Here is a 12,485-nt window from a genome sequence, read left to right as displayed (position 1 = left end):
GCTTGTGTTTTCGCTCTCCGCAGATGACGCCCCTTGCTGCAAGGGCTTGCTAGCCCTGCTCTTCAGTCTGCATGTTCTCATCAAGAGCCCAGGCAGTGTATTGCGTGAGCTTGCCCAGGATATCCATGCTCAGCTTGGGGACATAGACCAGGTAACATATCAGTTGGGCCTTTTAGACTGAGCTTATCAGTCTGCATGCATTTGTCAATGCAGAGCTTGTGCGCTTGTTCTGTATCCCCAAATCCCCTTCCTGGATATAGCTGTTGAAAGAACGTAGAATCAGGCTGGTGTAGTGGTTAGAGTGTTAGACCAGAGAAATTTGGGTTCAAATCCCCATTTAGAGACTAAGCTCACTTGAGTAACACTGAACCAGTGACTATTATCCTATCCTACCTCGTGGGGTTGTTGTGAAGATAAAAAGGAATGGTGGAATAATAATAATAAAATGATAGGTATCTAAATTACTGCTTGTTTCATCTTTTTAATCCCCCACTCTCTGCCTAGGATATTGAAATGGAGCACCAGCCCCACTTTGCTATTGTGAACGCCAAGACAGCAGCTCCTACAGCTTGTGTGAGTTGGTGTAAAACAAACTAACAAACCACAAACTAGGTTCAAATTTAATGAAAAGTGATACATAAATGTGACAAGTAAATTCTACTTGGCAATTTCCTGTGCCTGCAAGGCACAATGTGCTATTCAAAGCAATTTCTTTCTCTCTTAGAGCCAGTGTGGTGTAGTGGTTAAGAGCGGTGGACTCGTAATCTGGTGAACCGGGTTCGCGTCTCTGCTCTTCCACATGCAGCTGCTGGGTGACCTTGGGCCAGTCACACTTCTCTGAAGTCTCTCAGCCCCACTCACCTCACAGAGTGTTTGTTGTGGGGGAGGAAGGGAAAGGAGAATGTTAGCTGCTTTGAGACTCCTTCGGGTAGTGATAAAGCGGGATATCAAATCCAAACTCTTCTTCTCTTCTTAGTTACTGATTTTGAGTCGAGCAGAGAAGGTCCTCGAAGAGGTGGACTGGCTGATCAATAAGATGAAGAGTCATTTGGGACTGGAGGCAGCAGGTAAAAAAAAGAACAGTAGTTCTCAAATGGTGTCCTATTGGGTTGTCTCTTGTTAAGAAGTATGAACAGCTCAGCTGACGATTCCCACTCTCATCCTTATTGTCAATTCAAGAAAAAACAACACAGGATCATGGACAAAAGGCCCTTTGGCACAGTTTTTAGGAAAAGACCCCAGAGAAACAAGTTTTCATAGGACAAAAAGTAGTCCATCTGCCCCAACCATGGTCAACTCTGTGAAATGGTTTGAATTAAGCTCAGGAACAAATTTGTTAATCAATACAGATGACAGCCACATTCTAGACCAACTGAAATTTCCAAACTGAATTCAAGGACACCACCAAGTAAAGCTTGTTCCAGTAGTGACCGGGATATGATGATCAAGGCCAGCATCTCAAGGAAAAGACACATAAATCAAAGCTGTAAGAAGTGAACTTAATTAATGCTGCTGCTATCTGACCAACCAAGAACTGGGCTTGAACTTGGAACATGTTTAAACTGTATACCTGATTTTTAAAGGAGAGTGCACACCCATTCAAACAGGCTATGTGACTATTTCTAGATATCAAGGACCTTTGTGGTTTTTACGAAGCTTTTTCCTTCCTTTTGTAGAAGATGCCTCTCAAGCAACAAACCCAACCCAGCCTCTGGAAAAGGCAATCATTCTTCAGCTTGGGACTTTGTTGACTGCATACCACGAGCTGGTACAAACAGCCTTGCCTCCGGGAAGCTGTGTGGACACACTGCTCAGGAGTGTCAGCAAGATGTACACCACTCTTACAAGCCTTGTAAAATATGTGAGTGCTCTTGACCCAAGGCATGAGGTTTGGGTTTGAGGGCCTGATCTTTCCCTAAGCCCAACTTAGCCTGGATGCCTAAAAACTGATGGTGAGCTACTCTCAGGTAGCCAGTAATGTATAGATCATGCCAGTTTGTTTCTAAAATGTATAACCTGCTATTTAGCCTGACTAATTCTTATGGTGCTTTACGTTAGCCTACTTGGGCAGAAAATCCCTGTGGAAGGGCACCACTACTAAGAACATCCTGACTCTTAATAAATTGCTACCTGCCAAATTTCAGTTGGGGGGCACTGAAAGTATTATTTCTGTAGGATCTCTGCTGCTGATCTTACAAAACACAAATGCTAATAGGCAAGGATGCCCAGACCATTTGCATTCTGTAGCAGGGAGTTCCTGTGGCTCATATACTATGTCCTCTTGCATTGCTTTTTTTTTTTTTTAGTATCTCCAAGTGTGCCGAACCACAACATGGGCGATTCCAGGACGGCTAGAAAAGCTGGTGGGTGTTACATGATCCTGTACAATGTCTGTTAGTAGGTGCCGAATAATAGTTTCTGCTTTAATTCTGGAAGAAAATTCTTGGAATAAGTGGCATTATCTTTTTTTTTTTTATAAATATTTATTGAGATTTTTTAAATACAAAATGCAAAGATAATAAACAATATGACATATATCATAACATATTTTCAAAGCTTCTTTGGACTCCCTCACGTCTCCCGCTCCCACTTACATCATTGTAAACTTTTCCCAGCAATTTATCATCTTGTTTACATTCTTAAATCTCATTCATTTAATTTAGTCTAATAATTCTCCAAAAGGTTTATATTTTCCTCAATCTCACTTATCATCCAGATTACGTCTAATTTAGTGGTGCTCAATTATTTATGGTCTGGCATCCTTCTTAACATTCAACCAAATTACAGTATTTTTGTAAATAAATCCTAAATTTCTTCCAGTCTTCTTCAACCCTCTCCTCTCCCAGGTCTCGGATTCTGCCGGTCATCTCAGCCAATTCCATATAGTCTATCAGTTGCATCTGCCACTCTTCCAGTGTGGGTAGATCTTGAGTTTTCCAGTGCTTGGCGATGAGTATCCTTGCTGCTGTTGTTGCATACAGGAAAAAAGTTCTGTCCTTCTTTATCACCCTCTGGCCAACAATACCCAGGAGAAAGGCCTCTGGTTTCTTGGGGAAAGTATACTTAAATACCTTTTTCAACTCATTATATATCATTTCCCAGAAGGCCTTCACTCTAGGGCACATCCACCAGAGGTGAAAGAACGTTCCTTCATTCCCTTTACATTTCCAGCATTTGTTATCAGACAAATGGTATATTTTGGCAAGTTTAACTGGGGTCATGTACCATCTATATATCATTTTCATTACATTTTCCTTCAAAGCATTACATGCAGTGAAGTTCAACCCAGTGGTCCACAACCTTTCCCAGTCCTCAAACATAATGTTATACCCAATATCCTGTGCCCACTTTATCATAGCCGATTTAACCATTTCATCTTGTGTGTTCCATTTTAACAGCAAGTTATACATTCTTGAAAGTACCTTAGTCTTAGGTTCTAGCAGTTCTGATTCCAATTTCGATTTCTCCACCTGGAACCCTAACTTTTTGTCATTTTTGAAAACTTCTTTAATCTGAGTGTAGTGTAACCAGTCTCGCACTTTATCCTTCATTTTCTCCAAACTCTGCAATTTCCAATTGTCTCCATCTTTTTCTAAAATTTCCCAATACTTTGGCCATTTGGCCTCCATATTGGGTCTTTTTCGGGCCTTAGCTTCCAGAGGTGATAGCCACCTTGGAGTTTTGTTTTCCAGTGAGTCTTTATATTTTGTCCAGACATTGAACACTGCTTTTCTGACAATATGGTTTTTAAAGGCCTTATTGATTTTAACCTTATCGTACCATAAGTATGCATGCCAACCAAAAGCATTGTTAAAACCTTCCAAATCCAATACATCAGTGTCTTAGAGAAGTAGCCAATCTTTTAGCCAGCAGAAAGCTGCGGCCTCATAATACAACTTTAAGTCCGGCAGGACAAAGCCCCCTCTCTCTTTCGCGTCGGTTAATATCTTAAACTTAATTCTGGGCTTTTTGCCCTGCCAGACAAACTTAGAAATATCTCTCTGCCACTTCCGGAAGCACTCCGTCTTGTCCACAATCTGTAGTGTTTGAAACAAAAACAACATTTTTGGCAATACATTCATCTTAATAGCAGCAATTCGGCCTAACAAAGAAAGTTTCAATTTTGTCCAACTATCTAAGTCTCTCTTAATTTCTGACCAACATTTTTCATAATTATCCTTAAATAAGTGGCATTATCTTCTCTAGGTTAGACTCTCTGGCTCCCACTTGACCCCCCAGTGTTATGCCTTCATCACATATGTGCAGGTAAGCCAAAAAGTTGAATTTCCCATTTCACACTCCCAATCCCAAACAGTGCATCTATTAACCTAGGGGAAAACAGCATTTACATATGCTGACGGCACAGGAGGCATCAACCTTGCTGAAGCCAAGTGGGTTTGGGTCTGGTCAGTGCCTAGATGGGACCATACCTGTGCTTGCTGCCTTGAGGTTCATTTAAAGAGACTGCTGTTTTGAGTTTAAGTGAAAGCTGTGATGCTGAGGAAGCTAAATTCTGTACCTGGCACAATTTCCTATGCTCTCAGCATAAATAGCCCTGCTCATAAATGCAGAGAATGCTGCTATCAGTGGCAAGATAGGAAAATGAGAATCCTAACAATAATAGAAAAGAATGGAGTGTATTCTTCTGACTAAACCAAGTCGTGTTTTAAATCTGGGAGGTACTGATATGAATTTTGGCACTATCCTACTCTTACTCTGTGTTCTGTGCAGCAAAAAGCTGCAGACTACAGAATTGTCCTGCCCATATTTAACGAAGTTGTGGTATGGATGAGGGGCTCAGTATTTCCTGCAAAGATGGATTACGATTGCAAAAATGACTTCTTCAGAGTGAGGACTATGGAAGGTCAATGGGAAGATCAGAACTAGAGTAGCAAGAAGGGAGAGGGGGATAGGTCTGGATTAAACCGAAATATAAATTCAGCAATGAACACTCCCTGTAAAAGGGGCTTTCTCTTTTTATGAATTGCTCCAAGGTTTTATACCACCTTGTTAACCCTATAAAGAGAGACTCGATCCCCTATCTTTACATGTCAAGCAACTTCTCCTTTCAGAATATCCAGAGTGAAACCTTGAGCATGGCAGGAGAAAAGAAAAAGAAGAAAAAGGAGAAGACAACAGCTGAGGTGTCTACAGTCATGGTGAGGATGGTTATTTCTGCCCAGAAATACACTGGACCCTTAGTTATTTAATTTTCAATGGGATGTACTTAAAGCCTTAAGTCTCTGCTCCTTCAGTAGCAGAGGATGGCAGCATAAACTACCACTGAATACTCACAGGTGCAATTTGAATTGTGGAGGACAGATAAACTTGCACAAGCCTTGAATAGCTGTTTTTCAAGTCAGTTTTGTCGCTCAGAGGTCTAATCAAATTCAGAGCATCTATATCTCCCCAGGATTTGGTTACCTAATCATGTGGATAATACTCACCCTGAAATGATATTAAAAATATTTGAAAGGCCTACATAGCTATTTACTGTGAGATTCTGTAACTGTGCTGCCGCTGTATTTAATACACTTCAATGCTTTCCTTCCATCTGTAGGCCAAAGTGTTGCGGGAATCCAAGCCAATTCCTAATTTGATTTTTGCCATAGAGCAATATGAGAATTTTCTGATCCATCTCTCAAAAAAGTCAAAGGTAACATTCTAGTCTAAGAATGTAGCTGCAACTTTTGGGCACACCTGGGCAACTTCTTAGGATAGCTCAGCTGGTAGAGCATTAGACTCTTAATCTTAGGGTCATGGGGCAACATTGGGCCAACATTGGGTGGTTGGACTAGATGCGCCCCCCTCCATGGTCCTTTCCAACTCTGATTCCACGAAAATTATGCAAGTTAACAGGAAATTGAATTATTATTTATATTGACACTTAAAAAGCCAAGCAGTTCAAATGAAGGGACTGTCCCTGCTGAATAGACTACCAATTACATATACAAAATGTATCTGATAAATGAGTAATCTTTAACAAGTACTTTGGTACAATGAGTCACGTCTGTTAGAACCCAAGATGAAACCCAGAAAGGCCTGTGTCTACCGTTTGCAAGGAATACAGACAAAAAGAATAAAAGTAATGTTAGGAATAATTAAACAAATTCCTTCTGTGCTTCAAAGTGCTGTTCATCAGGGGTATAGATCTTAGAATAAGGGACACCTGCTCCTTTATGTATCCAATATTTATTATATTGATTTGGTATGGTCTGGGTCACTTTTGGCACAAAAAAGTACATGTTTTCACTAGCTTTTTGAGCCTTGACACTGTGGTTTTACTATTGATATCTTACTATTTGTGTTCTGTGATTTTCAGTATGTAAATGGCTTTGAGATCACTTGTGATGAAAAGTTGTGTATAAACTTATTTTAAGTTTTCATAAGCTATGCCTATAGGTGGTGCAAGCTTTCACTTTGACTACCCCTTGGGCTGCTTGCTGCAGGTCAACCTGATGCAATATATGAAACTGAGCACCTCCCGGGACTTCCGTATCAATGTGTCTACTTTGGAGAACGCTCTACAGGAACAGAATGCTGAAGATAGAGAGAATGAGCCAGCCAACGACCAGGTCAGTAGTAGACATTCTAAAAAGATGCAATCTATTTTCTGCCAATATAAATGTAAATCTGTACTTCCAAAGTGCCTTCTATGAAATTCATATGAAGCTTTGTCAGTTGTATGCTAATGGTAAATACCCATTTCTGTACAATGGCAATACCCCTCTGCATCATCCTGACTACTCAATTTCACCACTGAGTCTCAGCAGCCTCTGTGGGGGTGAGGAAGATACATGAATGCTAATGAGATGACAAAAAATGAAGAACATGACACTTTTCTAGCAGAAGTTAATTTCTAGAGGTGTTTTTCCGAGTAAAAATTGCTTTAAACAGCAGGTTTTAAAATTGTGTTTCAGTAACTCAGGAGTCCTCTGGCGCATTTACTAATAGCTTGTTTTCATCTCTTTTAGAACACTGCTTCTACCCAATCCAACACCAGCCAGGAACCAAAAACTAAGAGGCGACGTAAAAAATAAGAGCTGCCTTGGTCATTCCCAAGTGATTACTGTAGCTTGGTTCTGCTTGCCCTGTGAAGCATTAATGGAGAAAGATGAATGTCTCATTTTTAAGATGGGCTTTAACTAGGTTTCTGCTTGCCATACGAATGACATGCAATTCTCTGAATGCTTGTACCACAACAGGCTACTGAATAACCATCCTGGCACAGCCCAGTTAAAGTGAAATCTGTCCTTCTGGATGTTCTGTCAGTGATTCACCTTTGAAGCTGTAGCCTGTTTTAATGATAGCCCCGAAGTCTTCTCCCTCTTCTCAGTGAAAAAAGTGCAAATTACAGGGAGTGGGCAGGTCTCCTTGCTTAAGCTGCTTCTGGGAGGATTCACTGAGCTGGTAGGTTTCCCATCAGTTGAAGTCTTGCACCCTATTTTTGTTTCTGCAATGACCCTTTGGTTATTTTGAGAAGTTGATATATATCAAGAGCATCACCTGAAAGAAATTAAATAAGTCATGTTTACACCTCCCAGCCACATAACAGATACTGAAAACCACTTTGAGATCTACGTGTTGATTTTGAAATAGCTAGCAAGCTGGGAAGGGAACAGAACAAGTAATCAACACCACTGTTTATTCCAAAACTACTGATATTACAAGAGAATGGTGGAGAATAATCTAGGACTGACTGCCATTTTTCTAAAATGCATTTTCCCTAAAAGATTTGCTTTAAAGGATTCCTGCCAGAGCTTAATTTAATAAAATACATGAACCTTCTCCTGCAGTGGTTTCTTCTCAAGCTGTCATAGTAGGAACAAAATTGCCATTACAGCTCAATAATTAACAAGCTTTAGTTATAAGTTGTTTAAACACTCATTAATTCATGCCAATTAAAAAGTGATTATGTCAAGTGCTGAGCTTAATTACTACTTGTGAGACAAGATTTCATCTTGAAGTGTTTGTAAGCACTCTGTTATTTACACTGTACCTTTGCACTATTTCCAGTCAGTGGCTGGATAACAAGCCTAGAGCTGATGGAGTGAGAACAAGCAATATGGGAAAGCCAGATGTTGCAGAACGGCTTCCCTATGCAAATGTATCAAAGCATAATGTAATGTTACATTGGGCAAAGAAACAAAGATTGACTGGGACATCCCACAGGTATTGTGAAGATGGACTCGCTCCTTTCTGTGGGAAACTAAGGCTGCTGTGCATACTTACCTAAGTATAAGTGTCAGTGAATTGAGTGAGGTTTTCTGCTGGGTAATAGGGCTGTTTTTCGTCATGCACAACAATGTAAGGTGTTATCATACTCAGTTATTGTGGCAGCAACACAAACAACAGGCAGGTGGCCCAGGAAGGCCTTCCCATGTTCCCTGTGTCACCACTGCCTACTTGCATGTGCACACACAACAAGGAAGCCCGAGATCCAAATGAGTGAGTGGCCTGGCTGAATGAGGGCTGCTTGTCATTAAGGGAATGAGCCTTGCAACAGTGATGGTGCTTGTGTAAACAAGAGGGGTAGCAGAGCAACACAAGCAGGAGTGGCAACCCCAGTGCTATGGAAGCAGATAGGGATCTATTTGATCACTTTTCTTCCTATGGTGAAGGGAACATGCAAGTGCAAGCCTGGCTCCTGGACTCACTCCAAGGACAAATTCTGGAGAAAGGAGATCCAAGCAGAGCCTTGTTGAACTGGAAGGCTTTAAAAGGACATATTTACAAGTTTTCGGCTGAAACCACTGGGGATGGCCTAGTTAGCACATAAAACCATGGCTTAGTGCAAATGAACAGTCATGGTTCCCAAAGCGCAGATCATGGCTGTTGTGCTCATGCCAGTCTTGCTGCTGTGCTTCCCGTATTGCGTCTGAAGCCAGTCTTGTTGTTTGCCTCACTCTAGACAAACTGGTTCATCCAGAATGAGAGACAAGCTACCCTTCGCTGGGAAGTAGCACAGCAACTATGATCTTCATTCCAGGAACTCACTCACTGGTTCTGAACCATGGTTTGGCTTAGTGTTATATGCAAAGTGGATCAATATATATGGCGCTCCTGGTTTATATGGCTATTCCAATGAGTAGACATAAATTATTATTCAGTAGTAGCACAACAGGATTCAGATAATATTTCTGTGAGAAAAGGAGGTGCTAGCTTCTCTAGAATTAAGAAAGTGGCACAATACTCACCCTGGGGAATATTGTATCTTCTTTCCATCCCTGTTGGGTTAGATGGAGTGACACAATCCATTGTCACCTCTTTCCTTAAGCACCGATCAATGTCCACAGCACTAAAGAAGGCCACTGACTGAGGCAGATCTTGAATACCCAGTTTATATGAAAACATGCACCTGAAAATACAAGCAATGCAAGTAGTACAGATTTAGGAAATTCTTCTGAAAGGTGTCAGCTTTCAGTTATCACATCAACTACAGGTCCAAATCCGCACATGCTTTTAAAATTCTCATCTGAGTGCAGTAGTGCTCTCCCTACTTGTGATTGCCAGCAGCTGATATTCAGAGGCATAATGCCTTGGACAGTCAGCAGTTTCCACCCAGCCAGAACTCACAGGAACATGAGGCAAGGACAGGAGTGATACACCAGTAGAGGACAGTCTATAAAAGCTGGTCATGTGGTTCCTCACATCTCCCAGGTGGAAACAGGGCTTAATACATTATGGGATGGACACCTCATTCACTCAACCCAGAAAAAGTATTTATTGCAAGGATTTGGAGAGCCCCACAACCCCAAATTTGATACTATGTCTTCTCTATGTAGTTGCTTTCCCAAGTGCTTCATACATTAGCTCTCAGCCATGGAAGGTAGGCTAGTATTATAAGAAATCTGTCAGGCAATCCCTTATTTTCCAGCTGAACAGATATCCTGAACATTGGCCTGTGGAATGCCATGACAAAAATGGTGCTTACCGTGTAAGGAGGTTTGTGATCTGCAGGGCGAGAGCTGCCCGATAGCGATCCTCACTTTGCACCAGGTATCGCACTTCGTCATGGATGCTGATACAGAACCGCCCATCAATGTTGAACTCCTCAAGGAGCCATTTCATTGACACAAGCATCAGGTGCAGGTAATCTACAGCCGAGCTCTGGACCACCCAGTTTATTCTGCTGGTTATAAACTGGAAGAGAGAGATACTGTTTTCTATTGTAAACCTCTTGCTTTTCTTGTTGGCTGCCTGCATCTTGAAAAGCATGACCAGCATATCAATGCACACAACCGCTGAAAACTACTGAGCCCTGATCTTTACTACACAATGTATGAATTTGCCAAACACATTTTTAAGGTGGCTTAGTGTTTGCACTAAGCCTCAGCGCCTAGGGCTTGCCGATCGAAAGGTCGGCAGTTCGAATCCCTGCGGCGGGGTGCGCTCCCGCTGCTCGGTCCCAGCGCCTGCCAACCTAGCAGTTTGAAAGCACCTCCGGGTGCAAGTAGATAAATAGGGACCGCTTACCAGCGGGAAGGTAAACGGCGTTTCCGTGTGCGGCTCTGGCTCTGGCCAGAGCAGCTTCGTCACGCTGGCCACGTGACCCGGAAGTGTCTCCGGACAGCGCTGGCCCCTGGCCTCTTAAGTGAGATGGGCGCACAACCCCAGAGTCTGTCAAGACTGGCCCGTACGGGCAGGGGTACCTTTACCTTTTTTAGTGTTTGCACTGCTCATAGAGATACAATGAAAGCACTTGGCATGGAAAAGACAACTTGTTGCAAACACTTGATCCACAACATAGCTTGCTACACTACTTGCAGATAACCGAAAAGCACAACCACCTTGCAAATACAGTGGTACCTCGAGTTACAAACACCTTAGGTTATAAACGCTTCAGGTTACAAACTCCGCTAATCTGGAAAAATTACCTCAAGTTGAGAACTTTGCCCCAGGATGAGAACGGAAATCATGTGCCAGCGGCGCAGCGGCAGCAAGAGGCCCCATTAGCGAAAGCTGGTCATGTGGCCTCTGGTTAAGAACAGTTTCAGGTTAAGAACGGACCTCCAGAACGAATTAAGTTCGTAACTAGAGGTACCACTGTAACTTTTAAGACTTACAATACTAGGTGTACAATTTCTACTATCCAACCTGCAAATACGTGTTGCTTTTGTTGTTGTTGTTATGCAATAAATTACTAACCCTTGTAGATCTCCCCTGCCTGGTTGTCTAGTGGTGATTTTTACTCACTGCAGGCAGTGAAATCCTGCATTACAGCTCTTGCTCTTTTTGGGAAGGCTGCCAGAATCATTCTCAGCCTTTCTCCACAATCATAGACCTGGAAAGGAATGCACCCCACCCCCCAGCCTTCAGCATGCACAATCACATGTACATGAATATTGGCATGCTGTGTGTGGCAGGAAGCACACCATGGAAAAACACCCAACAGCAAGTGTTTTAGCTGCACGCTCTGCTTCATACAGGCAGCTGGAGATTTTAAATGAAATATTGTTCCTACATGCTGCTGGTCATTGGCTAGATACCTCCATCTTCCCTTTCCCATTTTCCTAATACAGTGGTGCCTCGCAAGACGAAATTAATCTGTTCCGTGAGGCTCTTCGTATAGCGGTTTTTTCGTCTTGCGAAGCAAGCCCATTGACAGCTTGGCGGATTAGCGCTATTAGCGGCTTTTAGCGATCAGCTGTTAAGCGGCTTATCAGCGGATCAGCTGATAAGCGGCTTAGCGGCTTAGGAAAAGGGGGGGAAAGGGGGGGGGAACCCGCAGGAATTCGCAAGACATTTTCGTCTTGCGAAGCAAGCCCATAGGGAAATTCGTTTTGCAAAGCGCCTCCAAAATGGAAAACCCTTTCGTCTAGCGGGTTTTCCGTCTTGCGAGGCGTTCGTCTTGTAAGGCACCACTGTACCACTTTTCCAGTGAAAACCCTTGCAATGCAAGCTGGGCAATTACTGCTGCCACCAAAACATGCTGTATTGAAGCAAGGGCTGGAATTCAGAGTCAAGAGGTCAGAGTCAAGAGGGTTCCTTCTCACCTCGCCCTTGACAGCAGCTGGCTCCAATGCTCTGCTGATGTGGCACCCCAGCACAGGTGTGCGAGGAGATTCTGACATGGCAATGCTTTCCAGTTTATTGAACATTTCAGACTCTGTCCCACTGGCCCACACTCGTCGGTTCACCACATCCCACTTTTTCCTTCGAGACCTGCAATATGAAGAACATAAGAGCTGAACAAGCCATTTAGCAACAGACTTCTGTTTAGGGATCTGTCAAGGTGCAGGTACCAGGGTGCATGGATTGTGCTTACTCTGTCACCAGCTACCCGCTTCCTGACATTTTTCTCTGCAGCATGGAAAACGCAGCTGGAACTCCAGCCCACCTATTTCTTCTCCATTAGACACCTCTCTTTCTCCCACCTACATTGCAGAAGTTTTGTAGCAGCCTCTACTTGTAGGCCTCACAAATTAAAGCCACCACCCAAAATATAAACCCCTGGGTCCTGTACCACTAAGTGCTTAGAGTGG

The 12,485-nt window shown here is 42.7% G+C and overlaps 2 protein-coding genes across 3 annotated transcripts in view; one reads left to right on the top strand and one right to left on the bottom strand.

Annotated features, from left to right (window-relative positions):
- Positions 1-8,150, top strand: part of FANCI (FA complementation group I) — a 34,897-nt gene extending 26,747 nt beyond the window's left edge. The window contains exons 30-39 of one of the 2 annotated variants that reach the window (XM_079954194.1): positions 24-151; positions 505-573; positions 977-1,067; positions 1,677-1,861; positions 2,307-2,363; positions 4,207-4,266; positions 5,073-5,159; positions 5,561-5,656; positions 6,450-6,575; positions 6,975-8,150. In XM_079954194.1, coding sequence (XP_079810320.1) covers positions 24-151; positions 505-573; positions 977-1,067; positions 1,677-1,861; positions 2,307-2,363; positions 4,207-4,266; positions 5,073-5,159; positions 5,561-5,656; positions 6,450-6,575; positions 6,975-7,040 — 965 coding nt within the window. In that variant the 3' untranslated portion in view covers positions 7,041-8,150. Of the gene's footprint in view, positions 1-23; positions 152-504; positions 574-976; positions 1,068-1,676; positions 1,862-2,306; positions 2,364-4,206; positions 4,267-5,072; positions 5,160-5,560; positions 5,657-6,449 lie in introns of both variants that reach the window. The other variant, XM_079954193.1, reaches the window with a different exon arrangement.
- POLG (DNA polymerase gamma, catalytic subunit) overlaps positions 7,124-12,485 on the bottom strand; it is a 27,434-nt gene continuing 22,072 nt past the window's right edge. Inside the window, exons 20-23 of the mRNA XM_079954197.1 lie at positions 11,997-12,165; positions 9,935-10,143; positions 9,198-9,358; positions 7,124-7,506 (exon numbers count right to left, since the gene is read on the bottom strand). Coding sequence (XP_079810323.1) covers positions 7,442-7,506; positions 9,198-9,358; positions 9,935-10,143; positions 11,997-12,165 — 604 coding nt within the window. The 3' untranslated portion in view covers positions 7,124-7,441. The remainder of the gene's footprint in view (positions 7,507-9,197; positions 9,359-9,934; positions 10,144-11,996; positions 12,166-12,485) is intronic.

Source organism: Podarcis cretensis, assembly GCF_951804945.1.
Source record: "Podarcis cretensis genome assembly, chromosome: 14".
Taxonomy (NCBI): Eukaryota; Metazoa; Chordata; class Lepidosauria; order Squamata; family Lacertidae; genus Podarcis; species Podarcis cretensis.
This window is presented reverse-complemented; position numbering and strand designations above follow the sequence as displayed.